This window comes from Siphateles boraxobius, unplaced genomic scaffold (assembly GCF_051911475.1).
Source record: "Siphateles boraxobius isolate OS27281-9 unplaced genomic scaffold, OSU_SipBor_1 13, whole genome shotgun sequence".
NCBI lineage: Eukaryota > Metazoa > Chordata > Actinopteri > Cypriniformes > Leuciscidae > Siphateles > Siphateles boraxobius.
This window is the reverse complement of record NW_027508733.1, coordinates 21,501,211-21,527,169: the sequence shown is the minus strand read 5'-3', so window position 1 is coordinate 21,527,169 and position 25,959 is coordinate 21,501,211. Positions and strand designations below refer to the sequence as shown.

Here is a 25,959-nt window from a genome sequence, read left to right as displayed (position 1 = left end):
TTGATTTAAATTAGTGTTCATGAAAATAGGCCATATGTGGGTACAGTACTCAGGCATTTTGAGTGACATCAGGATGTATGACATCAGAAATACAATGATAATATTGAAAAGATATTTTGCGAGTATAGGGCCTATCCAACAGTGCAAATAAAATAAAGAAACTAGCCTAATGTGAAAAAAACCTGGGCAATTTTGCAGGGCAAATAATTTCAGTTAAGTGATATTGAACCAATAAATAATTATTGAAACAATAAATAAAATTGGCATTATAAAGTACTTAAACAGCAGTTTATGTAAAACTAATGTAAAAATCACCCTGTGCTTCAATATCTCTATGCCTAAGTAGTGTACATTTGTATGTTCGAGTAATTGTGCAAGGTGCTGTTCACGTGTTCTTGCTAAAAAAAAAAAAAAACGCCAGACAACGTTCATGGAAAATGCCACACGATGTTTTTAAACTCGAGGCGGCGCCTTTATATCGCGGCGTCCCGCGCGAGAGAAATTGAAAAGCCGCGAAACGGTCAAAAACGTTAGTGTAGCGCAGGTTTTCACAGAAAAACTATTAAAAACAGGCGAAATGGAACTAAAAAAAAAACGCGTTCTGTGTGTGAACTGACACAAAGTGTGTGTGTGTGTGTGTGTGTGTGTGTTGTGTGTGTGTTCCAGAGCAGTCCCACCCGTTGTTGAAGGAAAAAGGCACTCAACTCAATCTGCATAGCAGCCGCATCCCTCAGTGTGGTGCTATGCAGTCTGACTGCACTGTAAGAGTATATATATGTCATCTTATGTGTGAAAATCCATTTGTCTGTTTGTTTGCACCTGTAACAGCTCTGGTTATGCTATTGGGGTTTTGGTATTTGTGTGTATTCCTCCCTTTGGCAGCACAGGATTGGCAGGTCAAAGAATCTTTGGTATCAGTGGCTGTTTCACAAACCACCCAGCTCAGTGAGGTAGCCACACTGGTTCTCACTACAAACAAAAGGTCAGTTTTATCAGGTAATGTACATATAGATGCCCGCTGATTTGTGTAGCACAAATCTGCTCTATTAATGCTCATAACCAGGCCCACATGGAATCTGCGTATATAATTAAGTGATAGGATTTCTGCAGTTTTCCACAGAATTTGAATGTCAGTCATTCACAGAATTCTGCTGTTCCTTGAATATTAATTATGAAATATTTTAGCTAATTTTATTATGCTTTTAGCTACACATTGCACCATGTTTGAATTCATTCCACGGAATTCCACTGATTTTTCCACCGCAGTTCTGCAGATTCCATCTGGGCTTGCTTATAACTCCAATGCTCAGAGCATTTTTGCATTAACAGTGCCAACTTTTATCTGTTCAGCAAGTCCTGCAACATTTCCAGAAATGCTACTGTTGCACTCAAAGACACTAAAAAAAACTCCTCTTCGATTTTGAACATCTCCCCACGGAGGTAAGGTTGTGCCCTTGTTTCGCACCCATTTTGGCAGGGGTTTTCAAGGTTTTACGGAGGAATTTCGGGTGGAATTCTTGTTTCTGTTTTGTGTGCTCTTCAACAGAGCCAAGAGAGAGAAATGTCTCTTTCATGGTCAGTGAAAGTTCCTTCCGTTATGACCTGTGGTAGTTCACATGCAATGCAGAGATGTCCAGCCGCAGTCCTCCGAAGATTGGTTATTCTTTTAGAAAGTCTTTTTTTTTTCCTTTTTATTTTAATTTTCAAATGATCAATGCCTTACGTATACATGGATTACAAGTTTGATAAGAAATAGAAATATTTTGTACCAATTACCCGCTTTAATATTATGAAGAGAAAGTAAGTGGGGAAAATAGGGGATTAGGGGTTAAAGATTTCTGTTTCTGTTATGTTGCTGTAAAGATATTTCTACCTTTTCAGTTGGTTTTATCACAGATCAGATGTACTGAATGATTTAAAGCATTCATTATTTTCATAATTTTTGTTTAAAAAAAAAAAGATTCTGATTCTTTTTAAAAGATGATTGTTGGTTGCTATGGCACATAATGCCGGTTCAGGTGTGGACTCTGGCTGAGGGTATGTGAACTTTTATATTAAGGCAAACATTATTGGCACTAGATTTTATGTAACCTTTTGGACTGTGTTTACCCCTTGTCCACTTTGCAGGATAAACATAACATTTGATTTGTCAGTAAGATTTCAGTTGTGTGTGAATGTACCATTTTGTAACAAATATTTCCATATGCGTTTAAAATGTGCCTCTCGTTGTGTTTTGGCTGTACCTGTCTTGACCTTTGGCCTATCGTGTATCTCTATACAGAATGAAAAATATTCTATTCATAGTTGAAATGTCATAGGTCGCAGTTCTTCGAGATCAGAAAGGGTGCACCATTGCTGAAAATGGTCCAGTATTGTGTCTCCAGACTTGAGGACAGTTCTCAACTGATTCGCTTGTTGCATTACGGACAGTTTGAATTGTGAACATGCATTAACCTCAAGTGCAGTGAAACGTCGCAGCCCAGGCACCCCTCCATTTCCATCTGTGCAAAATAAACCATATGGAGAGCCGTGCTGGGTGACCGCGCGAGTCCTTGTTGCGGGAGCTTCACCTTCAGTAGAGGTCGACGTCCTTCGCTTTTCTGTCTGTATCGATTAGTCTCTCAATTCATTAGCTTAGCATATGATCTGAGAGCCTCCGAGAAACAACTGGCCATTAGGGAATTGTGCCGCCATGGGCCTGAGAGTGATGATGCAGTTGGTGGCTTTCTTTGACAACCTCGCTTGAGTAACAAGCCGTCTGTGCTGTGAGCTATGAAAGTGCTCCCCAAATGCACGAAGAATGCTCACTTTTTTGCGGTTTATGCAAGAATGATGTGGTGCTTTTCCATGTGGAGATGTTTGACTTGATTTAATAACAGTCCCAAAGAAGTAAAAGGTTGCATTTACATGAAACGTTGCCATTTTTTTTGGCAGCAGTGGGATTGATTGGCACGCAAAGGGTGACTATGTGAGGTCGGAATGAAAATCCAGTCTTAGCCACCCAGGGGGGGAAAGGGGTTTCGATTTAAGCCTTGGAGAAGGTGGTGGCGGAGGTGCCCGGCTGGCCTGGGCTGGCTACATGACCGTGATGGTGTTCCTCATGCCAGCGATCGACGCAGCGGCGACGCGCGTTCATGAAGAAGTTGCTGACGGTGCTGAGTTCCAGGCCCAGCTGCTGCGAGATGGTCACCTGCATTTCTTTCGAGGGCCTCTTGTTCTCCTTGAAAATGGCGATAAGCGTACGGCGCTGCAGATCGGTGAAGACCAAGCGCTGCTTCTTGGGTGTCATATTGCGTTCCTTGTGCTGCTCTTGTTCCTTGCGCTTGCAGGCTGTGGGGATCAGGAGGACGAATAAGAAAAGTTCAGGGAGAGGGAAGTAGACAAAGAAAAAAAAAATTCATTAGCCTCATGTTTGCTCTACATATTGAAATGCCCTATTTCAGAGCAAATTCCTCAGATGAACAGCTTTGCAGGAAGTCGAAAATGTTCAGACTCTCCTGTTTGGCTGTGGATTAATAGTGATTTAAGACAAATCCATTCTATCTCCCCGGAGGTCAAAAATCATCCCTTTAAAGAGAGCAGACAGAGCAGGCCAGCGGTGAGCACCTCAGCCTGGTCGTTGGAGACACTGCTGTTTGATTCAATATTAATGCAGTTTGGGCTCACAGTAGGAGAGCGAGTGACTGGTATACAGAAGTAGGGGTCTTTGTGTGTGAGAGAAAGATGGAAAGAAAGAGCGAAATAAGGAAAGAAAGAAAGAAAGAAAGACGCAAGGGGGATATTGACTCATCCTATTTTAGTGTGTATGTGTCTGTTTTTGGAGGTGGGGTCGTCCACAGAGACTTCGTTCTGAACGCCCCTCCAGCAGGTCTGTAGTCTGCGACTTCAAACAGAGGCCACTGGAGGGCACAGACCTAAGAGAGGCAGGGTATTTTCAAACTGCCTTTAACTCACACTACCTTCCTGTACGTTTCTGTCCTGGCAACACACACAGAGAGAGATTCTCGCTGCCTAGGCCTACTTGAGGGCAATAAACATTGCGAGTGTTGTACCAAAGAAATGTTTTAGTTCGTTTGCACAGCTTGCAAGGATATTGTGTGAAAAGATGATCCGGTGGCATTTTTAGCAGTTGATGAAAATTATGTTATGTAACATATTTTTTTTTTTACATTTTTTTTTTTAAATTATAGCCTTTTTACATTTTTTTTGTGTTGTTTTCTAATTCACTCACAGACCTTTTGCTTCTCTCAGCATTATTTGTGAATGGATCATTCATTTATTACCTCAGTCACCTATAAAAGCAGCAGCTCTTTGCGTCTTACTCGGATTTTATCTATCTTGTGTGCATTTGTGGAGTGACTGGAGCCAAACTGTGGTGCCATGTATCTAATTACACTGAGCTGAGGCCCATTGATCAAGTCACCTCTCGCAGTCAAATCTGTTTACTACAGGCGTCTAACTGCCTGGACCGCATCCATCATATTCAGATTCTATATCAGCCACTCTGCGTTTACACACGCGCGCGCGCACCCTATTAAATGCATTGTAGCACTTGCAAGTGTACCATTTAAATGTCGATGGTACTAACCTGCCTATAATATTTGTTTGCGCGTAACATTGCTCCTATCGCATAAAGGTGTCTCGAAGCGCCGAGTCTGAAGTGAATGATGAAGCTATAAACCTTTTTAAATTGTTAGATTAGTCGTCTGTAGTGTTCGCCTGAAAAAGTAGACATCAGCGTTACAGCGTATCTGACGTAGACGACCTTGGCTTTCAGCAAGATTTACTGGAGTCGTTTGTTTTTTAAAGTCATTTGCCTTTTGACAGTGGTTGTCAGTTCTCCAACACACGTTTATATATCCCCTCAGAATTTCAACAAACCGAGCAGGCTGTGTTCGGTATTATTACTCGAGTCAACCAGCAGGTGTCGCTGCCGTATTCCCTGGTGTAAACGGTTTACAGGCGTAAGATTTTGTAATCAATATTGATCGATCGGTTGGGAAGGGGGCCCTGATTACTGAACCAAGCGCGGCGTAGAAAAGGAAAAAATCGATAGCTGCAGACTTTAGAGCTACAGTGAGCAGAGTGTGGGACAGAACCACAAATATATTGTACAGAAAAAAGCCAATGAGTGACAAAGAGTGAATAGAAGCATTCGGAGGGGATTTTTGACTCGCTTATTACCACGTTTGATGAGAGATCTCACAAATTCTAAACAAAACCACACTGTAGTCTTTCTTTCTTTCTTTCTTTCTTTCTTTCTTTCTTTCTTTCTTTCTGTCTTTCTTTCTTTCTTTCTTTCTTTCTTTCTTTCTTTCTTTATTTCTTTTAGCATCCTAGGTGATATTTGTGAAAGATTCCAAATGATCACGATATGCAACTGGAATAACCTTGTTCTGCTGCTTATGATTATAACATGATTCGCCTATTTTACAGTTGTTATTTGAGTTAATTACGCAAAATAACCACAAAAATGGGGTGCGTTCGCGTTTTGAAAGTTAGATTTTTAATGTATTTTAATGCTTTGATCATTCTGTCGTACAAAAAATGCATTTAAATATTAAGTTGCTTTGTGCCTTCTCAAGTTAAATGTAGCCTAAATTAAATGTAACAGGGTTGACAATTTAACAGTATGTAGGCCTACTCAAGGTCATGACACATGTGTTCAGAAAGATAATTTGATGCTTATGTTTCTACAGATACCCATTTTTAAATAATCATTGGTTAACTGTACAATATGACAAGTGGACTAGGCTAGTAAGAATTTTGCGAATAACAGCTAATGTTGACTTCAGCTTTTCATTTTTTTAGGCTACTTGAAATTCTCACCCATTTCGTGAAATGACCCTTAAGATGTTAATTCTGACATATCTAAGATGCTAAAAATACGTTTCAACGACTGTGTTCTCCAGCAGTGTTTCTGACGTGCATGCCTTGCAACACAATGATAGCGGGGTTGGCCTGTGGTGTTCAATACCGATCGATACATCCGTAAATAATTCGTTTTTGGAATTCATTTCATTTAATTAATTATAGTTCCATGAAAATTGTTCTGGTAATGAGCCAGAAACTACGGTAGGCTATGCCTGTCTTGTACCAATGGGGCGCTGAGTCTAAATTCGAAATAATACCAGTTTAATAGCGCTGCGTGCTGTGTGGTGTGGAATGACAAACGGGGACACACTCCAGTAGGCCTATGATTCAGTATAATAACTAAAAAATCACAGCTGAAAGCGTACAGTTATGTATGGCCTATGATAGTGAGAATTAGTCTCGATGTGGGACATTGGCCAATCTCAGGTAGGCTCAGGTAGCTCCGTATTAACCGCAAATATGTCTTTATGTCTTTAAAACGCTTCTTCTTTCTTTTTTTTTTTCTTTATAAATGAGGGTTAAGCTTAAGCTATTCGATTATAGCCTTTATAGGCTACAAATGTTTTGTTTTTTAATGAGAGCACTTAGATTAACCATTCCTCAACTTTCTTGGATCTTTTTTATGCTTGTAGTAGGCTAGGCTAGCCTGTGTCAGTGGGTTGTAATGTTTGTTTTCAAAAGCATTTTTGAAAACTTTTAGGCCTAAACTTTAGGCTGCACATTCAGTCTAAAATAGACGTATCTGAGTGTTTGTCAAAAAAAAAAAAGAAGAAGTCCACAGTCGGAAATATGGGAGCTTAGAGTTTTTTTTTTTTTTGTCTGCTAGAATAGTTTTGTGTTAGTCTAATTGGTAAGCTCTTCTTGTAAACAAGATTGTGCTCAAGGCTCTCTCTAAATACTCGACTAAATTTAGTGTAATGCAATAAGGAAAGATCAGTATGCTAATATTTAGGTAATTTGAAATAACAGCTCAACCTGTTAAAGTCGGTTAGTTATAGCCTATTGACATTATCGCAAATAACATTTTCTGAGAGCAATCTGTGGAGGTTCCCGTAAACTGGCTTTAAACTTGTTTTAAAATTTTTTTTATTCGTGGTTATGTAAATATACAACGTAATTATGACAGTAGGCTTTCTTATGTTGGTCGACATAATGTACGATATTATGCGAATGAAAGCGTTCGATTAGCGTTCTGTTGCTATGGTAACCTCTGTGGTGAACTTTTTTTTTTTTTTTTTGAAGTGTAGTTGAAAGCTATCCACCTTTTCCTTAAGGAGTTTTAGATAATGTATAGAACTTTCGGTTTGGGTAAGTTCAACTCTAAAAGACTAAAACAAATAATTTAAAATCAAAAGCGTTGTGCTACAAATAATCTTCATCTGTCAGTATGACTGAATGTTCTCATGTTCAGACTTCAAGAGAATAACATAATGCTTGTTATTTTATTGTGACGTGGTAAGCTATGACAAGAATAGGCTATCTGTCAAGAGCTCTTTTTAGTCACTGCATTCTTTCCCTCCTGATTATTTTCTTATTTTGCTGTCACAATATGAAAAAAAAGAAAAAAGCGTAGGCCTACTGTGCATTTATAGTATGCTCTTTCGATTTAATTTACCATATATCCCATTAATTATTCACTGGAATGCACTAAGAATCTCTTGGGTTTTTTTCCTCCCCAAATCCTCATGTCTCTTTCCAGGTTTGTTTTCACACAGATGCTTTAAAATAAAATTGTCTCCCATTTTCACTTCTAATCCATTAGCAGTGTTTGGAATGTTTCTAAAGCAGGTAAATAAAATAGGCTACTTCAATGACGGAAATCACTTTGAATCATTATCACTCAATGTTCCAGCTAAAGAACATTTTTTATTAAGGCAGTGTGTTACAAAATACAGACAAAGGCCTATTACTACAGTGATATGTAATTATCGGGGGGCTGTGGTCGAAATTTGTTAATGCTTTTACACTTTTCAATGTAATTTTAATGTTCGATGGTTGAAAGGTGAGTAGAATGTCATCTCATTTTACCCAGTTTTTGAAAATGCTCGTTGTGTTCACGTTCATAGAGCGAACCTTTTGCTGATTGTTTACAGTTTAACAGAATTTACTCACACAAAACGTCATGGGGCAAAAATGTGAAGCTAAGTCACACCGTGTTCCGTTCACAATGTCAAATGCCAGATGACATCCAGCTCCACCTCTCTGGACGTCATGGGTTCAGCTTGACCTATATTCCAGCTCCACCTCTGTGGATCTAATGGGTGGAGGGATGGAGTCATAGGTAGGGTTAGGGTGTGGTCAGACCTTCACACTTCAACCATTATGCCCGAATTACATTCGGAGAGGGGGAGCTGGACTTCACGCTCCACCCATGGCTCTGCAGTGAGCAGCCTCTCCAGTTTTGTAGTGGCTGTGTGCAAGTTCCGCTAATTCACAAGCCAACAAAATGTCAAAGTAAATCACAAAGGTAATGTTAAACCAAACAAAATATAAAACTTTCAAAAACACTCAGCAATGTGATTATTGTATTGAGAGATAGGCAGTGGTTTTAATCAGTGACATTATTAATAGATTTGTTATCCGGCGTCTTCTCATCAGAGAGTATTAACTTGTCCAGTTTTCTCCCTGAACGGTTATCAGAGTTACAATGGCAATTCTCAATGCACCATGAATGACCTACAGAAAATCAAAACACTGCCTCAAACTCGCTAGCAGTGCAATTCTCTTAATATGGTGTCTAAACAGGCCAGTTACCCAAAACTTCACATTCTCTATAGAGTTTAGCTTCGCCCCTTTTCAGCTCTGTATTTGTTGTGTTCTGTCTTCCGGTTTTATGAATGAACCGCTTGTTTTAAAATCTTCCCGGTCTTCTGACATTTGTCATAATGTCAAGTCAAGTCATCCTCATTTATATAGCGCTTTTAACAATGTAGATTGTTTCAAAGCAGCTTTACAGAGATAAACATATAATTTAAGGTAACAGAGATTGGTTTGGTTTTATAGTGGTTCTTGAAAAATGTTTTTTCCAGCTAAAGTTAGTTTTGATTGATTCACTTCCGTCTAAATGATCATTTGTTATTAAATTCGGGGCCGCTAAGACGACACCGTTCTCTCTAAACAGACTTTAAACGTGAACCTGTGATAGACGCTGATGGCGTTCACATGCGCATTAAGAATTGATTCTATAGTTATGTGCGTTTGAATATATGTGCGCAGGTTTGTAATTCCTTACAAACCATGCCTAAACAAATTACTTGTCTTGTCTATAAATTTTTATGCAGAATTCTATTTTATCTTATCACTTCGGGTAGGTACGCGAACCGAAAAATTCCACAACGCTTTATCTGTAGAGTGGTATAGGGATCCTCCATAGGGAGAGGCTAGTTGGCACTTCAGCAACTAGCCAACTAGCCATAATGTCTTCAAACATTACAATGCTTACGGTAAGTACGGTAAATCCACTTCACCAAGTAATTACTCTTCGTCAGCGATGCCACATAAATATTCAGAGCTACCGCAAAAATGGAAGTTCAAACACAAAACTCTAAAGATGGCTGTGCGCTTGTTTCTCTGGCGCACAATATCTATATAAGCTTTATAAACTATAGCAGTATATATTGTCTAAACCAGCAATCTATGTCCAGCATTTCAGATGGTTTAGATGTCTTATGTGTTCAAAGCTTATGATATGAATTGTTGCCAAAATATGATAAATTATTGATGTTGCAGAATACAGTGTGTGCCTTTGAAGGTACAGCGAAATGTATGGGTCAAACAATGTACCACTCATAAAGGCAGTCATTTATGTTTGAAGTATAGGACTACATTTAGCTTTAACGGCCCATGGCAGGTTCTTGTCTTTGAGGGTTAAACCTAGTTTCATCAGCAGCAGCTAATTGGAGCTATAGTAAACAAACTCCAAGGGTTCAGTCTGAGGATTCTTGACTTCACAAAGTATAAATATATAAATAAATGGTGTCTCCTGTGAAAGCTGGAGGTGTATGCGCGCTCTCTTGGATTTCAAGTGGGAGGACTGAGGGAGTGCAGGGATCGATGACTGGCCGCGCCGCTCAGCCGACCAGTCTGCCTAGGATCGATGCATAGAGTGCGGCTGAGCTGAAATTGGGAGCGGAGTGGCTCCCATAGAGGCCTATCCAACAGTGTTTAAAAAGTCAGTGTGTCATGATATTGCCCTTGTATGAACATGAATTGTTATCATCAGCAACTATTCCGCTGTAGAAAAACAGTGATGTGTTTTGCATGAGTATGCCTCTGTGCTGTGTAAATATATTTAACATCAGTGCGTGTAAATCAGAATTCATAATGAATAATCTGTTGGGGGTGCCTGGGTTCGGATGAATGAACAGCTAATATGTGGGGTTAGTATGCTGTGAAGTGAGGCTAGTTGTCTCTCTAAAACTTTACTAATAAGGTTACACCTTTTTCCAGCCGCTCTCTCTATCAGGTGACTAAACAAGCATGTGACTTTTAAAAGTCTCTCACCTCTTAAACAACTCGCTGGTAGGCTACCTTTAGGACTTATCATGGATTGATTTTTATCTTTTTCTCTTATTTGATTTATTGAATGTCTGCCGTTTTTATCAGCGTGACTTGGTGCTAATCGTCTCAAAGGTCGATGTTTTGACAGGGGCTGATTCTGCTGAGTTAGCCTTGGAGGATGGTAGTGCGCGAGGTAAAGGGCCAAACATGTGGTCTAACTACTGTAAGAGCAGGTACTTTATTTCTCTTAAGAACCAAGCATTGCTTAATGTTGACGTGATCCTAACACATGACTATTGTGGTGAGATCAATAATTGAACGGTCTAATAAAACTGTTCAGCCAAACATCCGTTCTATAGGCATATTGACACATTGGAATGGGTTTGGTTGTTAAGACTGCTTGACCTACAATTACAGTGAAGTGAGTTTAAGATGTCTGAATGGTTGAGGGGCCAAACACCCTGCACAAAGTCTTGAAAGAACATTTAAAACCTCTGAAAATACCACAGGATTAATCAATAGGTTTCATTTCTTGTGTGGGCTCAAGCTGTCTTTGAACACGTACAATTGCACTCTCTTTAAAAAAAAGATTTCAGTCAAAACCAAAAAGAGGTTTATAGCCTGATGCTAGAATAACATTTTCTAGCTTTTTTCTTTGTACTGTCGATCCGATCTGGAAAACCAATGTCGCATCAAGAACATAATCTTTTAATCTCCAAAGAACCATGTTATTGAAGGGGTATTCTAAGAAGACGTTCCTTTTTTCTGAACCTAAAGGATCATTATCACGTCTTTATTTGTAAGACAGAATATTTCTAAATGCCGACCAACTGATACTCTCAACGGTGTTGGGCCACTAAACATTGTTGGGCTCGGGGTTTCACAGCTTTTACAAGATGGTTTGATTGACTAATTTAGCAGGCTGTGGGCTCAATGTGTCTGTAAATGATGTAACAGCACACCAATAGAGTCACTGCTCTGTTAAATGGCCCCTGATGCCTCAAGATGTGTCAGAAACCAGCCAGTCTCTCAGCCTCAGGAGGGAACATGTGGTTTTAAACCTGACCACATTGGCTAGTTTTAAAATTTACATTTTGTTTTGACAATAAAAGGCTGTGCATCCATTGTAAAATGCACATATATATTTATAAAAAAAATATCTAAGCATTAAATGCCCATTGGAATTTTCTTATAGCCTATATTTTCCATTAGCAATTAGCATGCTTTATGGCAAATTGTAAATGTACAATTTTATCACTCCCTTTAAATTATATTGCACGGCCAAGATTTGCACAAGTTCTTTGGATTGATGTAAAGAAGAAGAAAAAAACAGGGACTGTCGGAAAAGTACATTGTGCATATGGCAAAACTATAGCTTTCAGGTCAGTATAATATGCTTAGAAATACGGCAGAAAGTGAAGTATATTTACATGCCCAAGTGCTCTGTGCGTGACTCAAACTATTTGGAGGCGTTGTTCTGTAATATTAGCTATGATCAAAATTATCCCCCCTTGGTAAAATTTAGTGGTGACGCAATGCAATTTAACCCTTTGATGCTCTCCTCCTAGGCGGCACGGTCTCTTAGCAATTTGATTTAAAGGTCACTCTCTCCTATCGATCCATTTTGGCGGGCGAGCACAGAGATTGATCATGAAAATCTAAGCTCGCGGAGATAGCTACTGCACCCATTATACAGCAACAATGTTACATATTATGGTGGCGCGTACATCTGTTACTCTGTCTTCAGTTATTTTACAGAACAGGAGTAAGGAGCTGGTTAAAAACTCATTGGCCTACATAAGATGTGTTGTCTGCCATAATGGCCTTTACAGATTAAAAAAAAAAAAAAGCAAATACGGTTGTATTGTAATATCACGATGTAAATCCGAATAAACATCTGTCATATGTGGACATATCAATTGGAACATAGTTGCAATAACACGAACGTCTCTAGCCAATATGCGCATATTCACGTTGTTTGCAAATAATACAAAAAACTTAAGTGTATTATTTCATATATAAGTAGCCTACGTCTAGAAATTTTTCAGCAGCGTAACCACAGAAGTTATAGTTTAAAATAAGGTGGAATGCACTAAATTGAAGTAGAGTTCGCGTACGGTGGTTACCATGGCAACAGTTTGCTTCTCGAGCGCATTTCGCTTGGATCAGTGGGCCTATCTGACAGTTTATCACCAAAAAACAGCAGTATAGCCTAAGTGTCATTATCATTTTATTTTTTATATATTTACTACTCACACTATTTTTAGATTCACATATCACTGAAAACGTTTAGCTCGCATTAGAAAACAAATTGGGCATAGGCTACCTTAACAGGACTTAGATGTGAGAAATTTAAACCCCAGAAAGTTATTAAATTATCTGCACAATTGAGAAACCATAACAGCTTTAAAATGAGAATGAAACAGTAGGCCAAGGGGGGAGGAGAAGTTAATTTTCTCCTATTTAGTTCAACTTAAGCTATTGAAATAGCAAAACTATAGCAACTGAAATCGATATAGGCTATTCACTGTTTGTTATAGCATAGACCCTAACTATTATGCCAAGACCGTTTTTACTGACAACCGTGTGTGGATGCGTGGTCATGGAATTTTAATGGAATTTAAGATTATTTTCGAACACCTTTAAATAGCCTAATCATATTCAAAAACGGCTTCCATGCACTTGTTTACCAAACAGGTGACCGAATCTTCATTTTTCACTTCTGGCTCTATCAATTATTAAGGTCAGCATCGATCATTTTCTTGGCCTGCCAAACCCCGTCTCCCCTGAAAATGCCTCGATTCGCTAATCCTAAATCAATCGCGTCCATCCTCGTGGGCTGGGAACTGGAGGCGAGACTGGAAGTCATTTTGATGAGGAGGATAGTGGTGATGATGATGATGATGTTGAATGAAAAGCAAACACTCCACTTAAAAAGTGTTAAGGTGTGTGTGTGTGTGTGTGTGTGTGTGTGTGTGTGTGTGTGTGTGTGTGTGTGTGTGTGTGTGTTTATATAACTTGTACCAATCCTAAATTGATTGATTGCGCTCAGTTCCATGCGAGAGAGCAATTACTATAGTTTAACACATATTGTCAAGTGGTTTAAAAAAGCAGATGGGCAAGGTGGTGGGTTGGCTATAATTCTGAAAGGGTTTCTATGCAAGAAATGTATAGGCCTTAAATAACATTTGGTTTAAATATAGACCTATATAAAGGAGACATCTTCCCTTGGTGATGCATCGCGAATAAATACAGATGGATTTAATATTGTACTATCATTTCCTTATAACTAAGAGAGACTGCATACGATACACAGTAAAATATACATCCTCCTAACGAAACAGTAGGTAAATCCAGAGTCCAATGGGAGAGAGTGCTGAGCCGGTATAATTGATAGATGTACTGGCTATCTTTATTGATCGCTGTATTGATTGGGCCAAATACATTGAGATTGAGTGTGGAATACGGCACAGATGCTGAGACGAATTGTTTTCATTGTTAATGCAATCTTTAAACATTCCGCATTGCGTATTTGATGTTTGCACTTATATCTGTCAGAATTACGTGCGACCTATGCCTTAGGCTATATATGCTGCTTATATTTGTCGTTTTTATTGAATATTAGTAAATATTCTTATTGGGGGTTTTTGTTGTGTTTTTTATAGCACGAACCATGCCCAATGTCAAAAAACAAAACAAAAAAACAACGCTTCAGCGGCCGAGAAGAACAATACCAAATGATCCCACAGACACGGGCATTTTCACATTAGCCAAGCAGTGCCACGGCATTGATTTTTGTTACTGTGATGAATTTGGAATAGTAATTTGAATGTATTGATTGATGTAGTGAACGAGTATTCCCAGACTCTGAAACACAACCCCCCAACTTCTACATGCGCGCTGTGCATAATGGCTCATTTAAATTGCACTTGCTTTTGTCATTTGCATATATAGCAATTCCTCATTGAGCTAAATTTACTATAGATCCGGAACGTACAAGGGGCTTTTATTTTATAAAGGGCATTATTTTATTCCAAGATTGCCGGGGGTTCCAAATTACATTTTTTCCGCAATAGTCAATAAACTAGACAACCGTGAATTCACTTAAAGCATATGTTTGTATAAGTCTATTTCAAATATATAATTTATACATATAATATTTAAAATGTAGCATATTTATATAGGATAGTATTTCATGGATCGCACTTTACAGTGTTCGTGTAGGCCTAATTAATTAAAGTATGGATTGTTGTAATATGGACGCATTGTAAAGTGTAGGGCCTGTGAAACTAAAGACAAAAGTTTACCCCAAAGACATTGAGTTACCATACCTTTAAGTTACAACCTGTAGAAGTGGAGACTTCGTCTTCCGTTTAGGGTAACTCCCTTTTAATAGGGTGTGGAAGAAAAAAAAATCTGATGCCCAATTAGCTTTAACAGCAACGGCACTTAAGAGGACAATTGAATAGCGTTTAAATCTTTATTTACCAGAACAACTTTAAATGCGGAACAATTTACATTCCATTAAGTGCTTTTCAACGGGGCATTGACTGGAACTAAAATATGCCACTATATCCTGGTTAATTGAACCCACAACTGAAATACGACGTGGGGCGATAGGTTTTGCCGGGTCAGCGGCCTCTATTCCAACCATTATCAAAGGTAATGTTCAGTACACACAGTTTTTTATTTATTTAATTTTATACATTTCCTGTTGGCACATTTAAGGTCGAGATTACACATTTGTCTACTTTGTTATTAGTTTGAAGTAAAATGAAAAGGGGATATTTATGAAAAGAAATTAAGCTGAGGAACTATTGATGACATGTTGCTGCAAAACTAATGCTTTTTAATGTCTTGAAATCATTGGAACCAAATTATTTAAAAGTAATTATTAAAAAAAAAAAAACATCAGTTTTTACTTTCAGTGTTGACCTGCAATTGCCTTTTCACAAGCCTGAACACCTGCAACAGGCAGCTGATGGAGTGTGTGTACTTGTATGTAATTTACACACACTAATTGATTTCACCTTCATTTAAAAACATTCTAATATTTTGAAATAATATTATGTATCTATATTTGCCCAGGTTAGCAAATATATTCAATGGAATCATTTTAGATGCCTCTGTACTTTTAGTTCGTTTAAGGATACACTGGTTTGTTGAATGTTTTATTCATATCGTCTGTATTTTTATCTTTCTGAAGAGGAACAGATGCCTTCAGATGAATCGTGAGAAACCAAGCACAAACAATAAGAACAAAGAATATTAGGTCCATGCACAATATATTGATTACATTATTTAAGATAATGCAAGTAAATAAAGGTAATATATATATAGATATAGATTTTGTGTGACTGTTTTGATTTCCTTTTTTTTTTTTTTTTTTGGACGAGGAAACTTCAGTGACCTTTACTCACCAGCAAGCCTAAGGGCTGACATGCGCTGGAACTCGGGTTCCTGCAGCCACTTCCACATCCGTCTGAACGTCTCCCGACCTGACTTGAGTTTACTCCAGGGTTTGGGATTCCTCAGGAGGTCCGAGAGAGTTCCTTGAGAGCGACACAAGATCCTCTGGGCAAAGATGGCCTGTGGAATGCTGTACCTCTTTAACTCCGCCGTTATTCGCTGAGCCACCTCCTTGGTGTTGATCTCCTCTACCTGCCCTGACCCACCACCCTGTCCGCCGGCTCCTGCTGCCTGCCTATCCCGGTCCGAGAGCACCGACCCGTTCGCCTGAGAGTGCGTGTGACTGTGGTGGTGGTGGTGGTGGTTGATACCGTTGAGAGAAGACATGATGCCCGCCCCATGCCCGCCTAAACCCCGCGCCAGGTGCTCCTCGCCCCGGCCGAGCATCGCAGCGTGAGACTCGAAGCCTCCCGTGGAAATCATCTTGTCGTTCCCCAGGTGAGCACTCGGACCGTACGCGCTCAGAGTCTGTTGGGAGTTGTGCAAAGACCCAAGGCCATTGGAAAGAGGCGATAAAGGTTGTCCCATCCCGGACAAATCTTTGGAGTAGTGGCCGTATAGGTTGCTCATGGACGCGAGGCCCCGGTCATCCCGCATCAACGTGAAGCTGCCGCTGACATTCCCGGCGGCGAGACGCTGGTGCGCGGGATGGTGATGAGCGTGAGGGTGCGGATGATGGTGAAATTTCTCTGAGACGTTGGATATGGGAGGCAAATGGTGCTGCAGCGGCGTCAGGGTGGTGTAAGTGCTGCTCAGACTCATGCTTGAATCACACGACATGGTCATCGCTGGATGGAGAGGACCGGACAGCGAATGGTCCGTGCGATACTCCCCGGCACCGTCCAGTATCGAGGCCATGCTGGACACCATCGCTGACCTGCCGTGCGATGACACCAAGTTCCTATGGGTCGTTGACTGTCGCGCGTGAGGAGAGTTCATCAAGTCCCCCGTTTGATGGGAGTGTGACACGCCGTGCAGATTCCCAATGTTTTCCATTGTAAGTTCCATTGTTGAAAGACACTGTTTCCCCTCTCTCTCTCTTTCCTTTCTCTCTCACACTCTCCCTTCCAATAAATTTTAAACGATCTCAAAGCCGCGCGCCATTGATCCCCGAGATCTTCAGTGTTAGTCAATCCAGCATTTCACTACGCACATGTACGTACGCCTGGTGTCTAAACGCTTGTATCTATCGCCGTGGCGCGCGTCTTACTACTGACAGTCGAAGCTGACCGAGTGAGAGTGTCTGTCTCGTGACCGCGCAATATATTAAGATGTGTGTGCACGGGCGCGCGCAACCCACAAAATAAAGGTTCTTCGGTGATTCTTAGATTCAGCAAAAAACCCTTTTCCTTTCCAGAACCAATTTTTGTTATGTAGAGATCTTGAGTTAATTTTGATGTGTCGTTATTCAGGTTGTTCAGCCTATTGGTTTCTGATTTGTTTGAATCACTGTAAGCCGGTGAGCTATATAGGCTATGTGTTTTCTAAAGAACTAGCGAGTAAAAATATCTTTGTGAAACTTAATCAAGTTGCAAAAGCCTTTTAAATGGTGCACACTCAAACAGTTTTCAGACTGGGGCTGACGTCATCAATACTTTCTAGAGACACCTAATATTGCTAGGTGATTCACTTACTCGCACAATTCGTCCCTCCACTGTCTTTAAGAGACCGAAATCAAGTTTTTCCCCCACTTATGTGGGGTAGCTACATCTGCAAACTTTTGCACCAGCAGTGTTGTTGTGAATTATTGGGGATTCCTTATGGACATGATTCATCGGTTTCTCCAGATAAAGTTGCTTAACTTGGCGCCAGTGCGCGACATCTTAATGGTTAAATATTAATGGATTTCCCAAACCCCAAGATAAGATAGTCAAATTCCTTTTGAACGACACGAGATCACATGGTTAATCATATCATATTTGTTGTGTTAAACGCTTGAAAGGTTCATTATCAAAGAAATTTCATTATCAACCAAATGGGCTATTTGCAGTTTTATAGCCTAAGCAATGTAGGCCTATTTATACTAAAAAAAAAACGAGTGTCTTAGTGAAAAGGTAGCGCATATAGCCTTTATATTTTAACTTTTTTTAATTTTCAAAATAATATCTCACATTGCTAACATTTTATGAAATATGACAATATACAGGTCTACATTTTTCCTCTCTCCAGATGATCACTTCCGGTTCACGCCTATTATTAATGCCGCAGTCGCTGATCAATAAATTGATCATTCAGAATGGGATGGGTAATAAATGTAATATATTTGTTTTCTCTCGCTAAGGGTGAATTCCCATCGTCATTGACTATTATATAGGACCACTCATTTATTTGCAGTCATTAAATATATCATTGATATATTTACATAGCCTACCAAAAAAAAAAACATTTCTTTTTGGTCGAATTTCCTTGGATCTTCGTCGCTTGACAAGCCACGAAATAGTCAACAACACAACAAGAAAAATAAACGACCTTTACTTTAAAGCTTAACTTCACCATTTAGCTTCACTGCAAATGTTCAGATAGGAAATTACAATTTTATTATAATGATGAATAGGACTATGACATTAGGAAAAACATCCTTGTCCGTTGGGATTGCTGTTTCTTTATTGATCCTTGCAATCAGTGTTATTGAAAATAAATTAGGCCGCTCACAAATCTTTGCTGCAGCTTTGCAGAATTCTATTCACGGTCGTTTCACTATTTCTATTCTCATACTCTCATAAAGTGTGATTTTGCGTATATTTATAGATATATTTTAAGTTAAATAAATGTTTGTTATTTGACCATGTGCAACTCAAGCCTTAATTAAATCCAATGTTTATTGTAGTCTATTATTATAGGGTATATTAATTGCAAGCATCTAGCCTAAACGAACTAAGGGGTTAGTGATACGATAATGTTATGACTCTTATGAGGCGGCCGTATGCTATAGCTACACGACAAAAAGGGTTCAGATATTTCTGGTTCATATTTCTGGACACAACCACAATTGATTATTGCATTGATTTGTTCCTTGCTATTTACAAAATCATGCTCGGCTATGACAGGGTAATTGAAAGCGGTTTAATGTAGAGATCCACAACAGCTGATGCGTTTGCTGGTGAGAAGTTCGTACAGTTAGTACAGATATATATATATATTTTTATACATATCGTTACATTTATGATATTGGCACCGTAAATTGCAGCCTATACAGTGCCTTTACCTACCTTTTTTTTTTTTTTTTTTTTTTTTTTTTTTTTTTTACAAATTATTAGATTTGCTTAAGGTAAACACAAGGGTGACAAATAATCAGGTTTTGCAGAGAATGTCAATTGTTTAACAGATTAATGATGTAAGAAACGTGCCATGCACATGATACTTTTGAAAATGTATATGATAATTATGATTAAAACGTTTTTGGTGTAATTATATGAACATTTATTGCCTATTAATATTTATTTGGAGAGATATTAGGAAGTGCCCTATTTAAATTGAAAAAAAAATGCTTTGATTAAATGCTGCACCAAGAAACACATTCGCCTTTGTTTTGAAATTATATATTTTAATACTGTTTTTCTAATTGTAATTATTTGTGTTTGCCTGTGTGGGTTAAGAGGTTGTTTCTATTGCATATTTAATTCACCCAACAGAATTTGAATTCTTTAGGGGGGTAAAGTTTTTGTACTATTCTCTAATATAGTGTTTTGATTCTCTGAATAATGTCTTGGAGCTTAAAGTGTAACATTGTACTTGCTGCATACATTATTAGAGAGCAGACCCTGATTTAATTTTCGCTCGAATATTCAAATGAACTAGACGTACCCTGTGGCTCTCATATGAAATATTAAAGCTGTCGATATCAAAATAGAGACTAGGAAAGATATAGATACTCAATATTTTATTTTGCATTTCTCCTAAGTCTACAAACACAATTGCTTAAGAAGTGTGTCCACCGGTTGCATTGTAATGCATTATATTTAATATCATCCAATAGTTATTTACACATTAAATTTAAGATAGAAAATGTTGTCCCGGTCGTTATGACAGATGACTGTGATTTCATTTTAAAATTGCTATTAGGCCTTCCAATAATCAATAATCAGTATTTGTTTATATTTGTGTGCAAACCAATTACCCTGAAATATTCAAAGAGCAAAATAAACAGTAAAGTAAATGAACAATTTATTTTATTTCGCTTAACTTCAAACAAATCCGTTTAAGTTTTTTTTCTGAATAAGTGAGCTCAACTTTTTTTCTGAACCCAAACTAATTAAAATTTTTTCTAGTTGTGTTTTCCTTCTCATTTATTATTATATATTTAATAATATAATATATTTTGTCGTTGCATTCGGAAAAGAGAAGCTGATTAAATGAGTGCTTTATAGTGTGCTTTAAAGGTCCACATACTCTTTCTGTGGGTTTGATTTGTTTCTATCACATAGTGTGACAAAGATAGACACAAATATGCTTGACTGAATTAGTGGTATCACTAGGCTGATCGATCACACCCTAAAGTAAATTTACTTGAATCGGTTTATTGGCAGAAGTCAAGCAAGTCCTGTTGAACTGACCATTGCAGCAGAGTTAGGCGAGGCGTTGGAATTTATTTTCTGTTCAGACAATGAAGTTTTCAAGATTTGGCTCTGTAACAACTTAAACAGTACAATCACTGAAAGATGTCACTGAAAGTCATTTCAACTTTCAACATTAAACTGACTTTTAAAAAAGTTGAAACTTGTATAACTTATATTAAAAAAAAGTTAAAATTGCTTAACTTATTTTGATGAGTTAAAGCAATGTAAAGCATATGTTGTCATAACTTATTGTTCATAAAAACTTTTATTTCGCATCTACGTTATACTTTAATTAAAACGTGGAGCACAGAAGTACAAATATATTGGATTGTTTCTGACAAAATAGGCTATTTGGTTACACGGTAATTTTAACTTAAACTATAAACAAGTTATTTGGAAAGTCACATTTTCTTAGAAAGTTGTTAGTAGTCTTACAACGATATTAATAATTTCTGTGATTATTGAAACACGTGCAGGCTATTTCTTAGATATTTGAAAACTCGACACACGACATAGCCTATTCACAAGTTGAACACATCGAATATATATATATATATTTCCAAATAAAAATAGGTTCTACAAAGCAAAGAGGTTTTGAAATTTAATGGTTTTAAATGACTATTGGTAACCCTTTATTTTACAGGGTCCTTGTTACACGTTACACGGTTGCATGTAATTATGCACAAACCTTAACCACAAAAACCCTATAGTAGCCTAAGTACATGTAGTTAATTATTATTACTCAGTACTTAGATGTGTAATTGCACTGTAACAAAGACACCATAAAATAAATTCGTTATTTTTTCTAATTGAACATTATAGGCTACATTCTCCTGTATTTATAACCGTTTTTGCTTATTTAACTCCAAATCTCTATATGCTATTAAAATAATCAAAATTTTCTCAGATTGAGCCATGCTCTGCAGGTGGAACAGGATTCTCAGTGTATTTAGAGACCTGTGTATTGGACAATGCTGTGCGAAAGAGAGCGTGTGATCTATGGCTCTGGTCGCTGATCGATATATCCGCATTCTGATCGATTGGTATAAAGCTTTTCATCAGAAAATGCTCCATCTTAGCCAAACGCGGAATTTAAAACATTAGAAAATGTAGTTAGCCTATAGAAAATATTTTGTTAGAAATGTGCGTTCTTTAACTGATTTTCTTTTTGTAGTCTAATAATTTAAACAAGTAGGCTAATATTAAATAGCCTATTTAAAAAAAATAGACCCATTACTCACATTATCATATACGGTTTGTTTCATAAATATCAGCGTTAAAAATAATGTTTCAGGCCTAATGCTCATCATAAGATAACGATGAATAGGCCTACATTTAAAGACTTTTACTGTCTTATAAAATTCTAAATAAATTACGTCATTTGCGCTTATTTGATATTTTCCATATTGACCGACATATGATAAAGATATATTTTTATTTGTCTTTATATCGCGTGTTCTTTTCCCACTATATGTATCGATATTATTCTGATATGTTATAATTGTTTTCTTTATGTAGCCTACAGCTGCACATATGATACACATTTTAAACCACAGAGAAAACGTCTTTGCCTTCTCGGTCGGATAGCCGGTATCATCATTTAAATATCAACGATTATATCGATTATATAGCCTGTTTCACAGATGTCATATAATTTTCTTTTATATCTGACCTCTAATTTTTCGAAAGAAGATGAGGTTTACTTTGCTGTGAGTTTAGAAGTAGCTATAAAACGGGGCAAAAAGGAGATCTTCGCTAATCATGCAACATGTCTCCTTGGCAGCTGTATAGCCTATTAATATTTATCATAAAATTTTATTTCCAGTCATTTCTTAAATCATACCCATTTTTGTTTACTATTGCCACAATAAGGTGTGTTGACATATATGTTATTATTTTGCATAAAGCAATGGAAGGAAAAACTGTTCTTCATAGCCTATCTATTTCACTGAAAGTTTAAATGTCATGACCAGATCTCATAGCCTTTCCCTTCAGTATTTTAGTATCCTAACGATAACGTCTATCAACATAATATGATGAAACTAATATAACCTAAGTCTTTAAGTGATCAGTCATTATAGTTAAATTAATTGAAACCGCATTGACTGTATGTGATTGGTGATGTTTTTGGCCTACTTGGCCTATTATTCTTGTAACTTATTATCACATTATATTGTCTGCACCGAAGATTTAAAAATATGTCTTTGAAATATAGGCTATTTTGTAATCTTCATACACCTGTCTGTGTTAGAAATGTAGGTTGACTTTAGAACTTTTAAAGTTTAAAAAAGCCCAAAACAACATTTATATCGGTTTACTTTAATTGTCCTAAACCGTGTGTGAACAAGAATAGTTTTTAGTCTTAAAATAATCATATTCAGCATTTATACGGTTATGCAAAGTCAACATATAGCCTACTGTATATGTTGCAGAATGTTTTCATTTATAGTATGTAATAACTCCTGGTAGAGCAGTGAATTTAGAGTCATCAATATCTGTACGTGTGTGTGTGTATGTGCGGCGCACCTTCAGCTTTCAATACAAGGCTTTAGACTGAGAGGAGGGAAGAGGAGGGGGAGGGGGGCAGTTCCCAGCCTCCACAGCCGAGAAAGCACCGGTTGCTAGGCGACAAGCGAAGGAGAGATGGATTGAAAAGGCATACTCGATCAATTCCGGTGAGAGTGAGGGGGGGAAAGGAGAGAGTGACCCAGAGAAAGAGAGGGGGAGAATGCTATTGCAGCCAATATAATACTGAAGTCTTTAAGCTCGGTTAAAAAACATCGTTCTGTAGTAGCTAAAGCCATACAGTATGTCTCCGTTACTCGCCTCTGCCGCCGCTAAAACATTTCCCGCCGCCATTTTCTGAGTGACCTCAAACCGTTCGTCCACCTGCCTTGAACACGTCCCAACAGATTGTTTTTTCTTTTAAATTATCCAATTCACAGCCCGATTCGACAGATCCGAACAGATGCCCTCTTCCACCCCCCATACGCGCACGCGCTCACCCCGCAGTGTGTGTGTTTCTGCTACACAGAGCAGTGTTGAGTGTATCGACTGTACATCGATCCTTCCACTCACCTCCCTGCAGTCAGCTCTTGTCCTACATAGCAAGGCCTGTCTGATTCCTCCATTAATGGCCCTTATCCAGCGCCAATCTTTATTTAAACTGAAAAGTAGGAATCAGCACCCCCTCCCCACACACACACACACACACACACACACAAACCCGCTGTTCTTTCTTTCTTTCTTTCTTTCTTTATTTCTTTCTTTCTTTCTTTCTTTCTTTCTTTCTTTCTTTCTTTCTTTCGTTATTTAGTTATTTAATTCATTCCTGGCTGTTTTTGATTACTCTACATGTTGCTCTTACATCGAAATCGCTATTTGAGTGGAATTTCTGCAGTGGATTCAAATTTGGCTTTGGAAAAAGCGATGGGGGATCCTTATCTTCGACATGCAGAAACAAGCCATAAGCAATAAGACATCGGTTTCTATCTGTGCTGGCACACACAATAGGGATTAATTGATCTCCTAATACCACAGATAAATCAATGCCCCCCCCCCCCCCCCCCTCCATTTATTTGGCCAATCAGAGCAGTTTTCAATGGATAAACGTAGGTCTTCAGCCAATAGGAGTTGGACTGAGCTTGAATTGACATGGATGGAGTCAATCAAATTGGCATTGGCAAGGGAGCTGTATGGACTTAGCTCCCAAAATACTCTTTCTCGCCACAAGCTATGTCTGCAAAGGAAAAGAAAATATGTAACCTACTACAACCTGTAGCGAAGTAAAACAGTGAAATTGAAAACAAAAGAATGTAAAGTTTATTTACCTGATGCAGCTGCCATGTTTGGTGTTAGTGAATGAACTAGGGCTGTCAAAAATGGACCTTTCCTTTCCTTTGTAAATAAGTACATAAAAGTGGAAATGACATATTTTCGAACTATATACATTTTCTGTGTGTCATCCTTATGTTTTATACATCAATTTAATAAATTCATAAATATAAATTCCCAGTCTTGCTCTTAGATGCCTTTTATTTTCCAAATAATTTTCTTGGGAATATGGATTTTCAGGATTTTGTTGGGTGAAGGCTTTTCAGCATTTTGTTTTGTGTCTTTTTCACTGACATCAAATTAAATAGGCGTCAACCCCGGCTAGCATCTGTACATCTACATATTTACATAATAAAGCTGCGTCCTGCATAATGTCCCACTGACCCTCAGTGTTGACCTGCTGAAATCTCCAGTTACTATTCTAGAGATCTTCTTGATGCTCTATGTCTCTTTGTTTTGCATCCTTTATTTTTTTTCCACAGATTCCCTTCGTTTACCAGAGTCATGATTTATCCAAACATTTTGTATCAAACACTGCTAAAAATATTCTCTTTCTTTCTCAAAATATTGATTTTGCCTGTAGCATTGTCTATGGTCTGTGTGTGTGAGTGAGTCTTTGGATGTGCTTTATGGGGTAAGGAAGGGGGTGCCAACATTAAAGCAGAAAATGCATTCAAATACTATGTGTTTTCCACTTTTAATAAAACCCTTGAATCGCCAGACACCACACAATCATCTTCATCAACTTTGCTCCATAACATGTCCTCAAATCCTTGGAGTGATTTGACATGCTTAACTTTTACCAGACAATCCTATTCAAGTACACTAAATTTTGCAAGTTAGTCATTTGCAAAATGGATGAAAAGCATATAATTTTGCTGCAAGAATCGCAGGCTCTTTTGTCGTCGGGGCATAATGGAAATGGAGGGAACTGATCAATAGGTTATTGATTTTCATTGGATGGAGTTGGGGGAATTGAGAGAAAGCGAACAAGGAAGAAAGAGAAAGGCGGTGGGGGCTGACTGTGAAATGCAGGTTTTTGAAATCTTCTGTTTAAAAGATGAATGCTTCTACTGGAAGCAGGTGATCTTGTTTGTCTCCTCACACTTGCCTGTTTTGAAACCGTTCTGGTGCATTGTGGGATTGGCTGACTCACGGGGCATAGTTCGCCTCCTTAAACTATGTTGCCAAAACACATTATGTGAACTTTAATCTGTGTCTGTTGGGTCATTATGTCGAAAGTCTACCAGTAAGAAATAATTTTTGCCAAGAAATCCAAAACTTGGATGTCTGTTGTTTTGTTCATTCTTCTTTCTGCACCATTAAAGGGACAGTTTAATGTTCAATTTATAAGATTAATTTAGTCACTCTCATGCTGTTCCAAACAGGTATGCCTTTCTCTCTTCTCTGGAACACAAAAGAAGATATTTGGATAAACATCTATGTTTTTTTTTGTTGTTGTCCATATAATAGGGGCAAAGGAGTCCAGTGTTGTTTTGGACCCCACTGACTTTCATTGTACAGACAAAAACAGTTCTTCAACATATCTTATTTTTTGTTCCACAGAAGAAAGTCATTCATACAGGTTTTGAACAACATGAGGGTGAGTATATACCTTTCATTTTTGGGTGAACTATCCTTATATTCTTTGAGTCTGACTCATTGTAGGAAATGAGTCCACCTCACCAATTAACTCTACAAAAACTCTCAGAAAATACAAAATTAC

The 25,959-nt window shown here is 38.1% G+C and overlaps 1 protein-coding gene across 1 annotated transcript; it reads right to left on the bottom strand.

Annotated features, from left to right (window-relative positions):
• Positions 1-267: 267 nt before the first annotated feature.
• onecut3a (one cut homeobox 3a) lies at positions 268-16,881 on the bottom strand. The gene is made up of 2 exons (XM_077226484.1): positions 15,795-16,881; positions 268-3,330 (listed from the first exon to the last, which is right to left on the bottom strand). Exons 1-2 carry the CDS (start codon positions 16,849-16,851, stop codon positions 3,026-3,028), a joined length of 1,362 nt encoding a protein of 453 aa, XP_077082599.1. The 5' UTR covers positions 16,852-16,881; the 3' UTR covers positions 268-3,025.
• Positions 16,882-25,959: the final 9,078 nt, after the last annotated feature.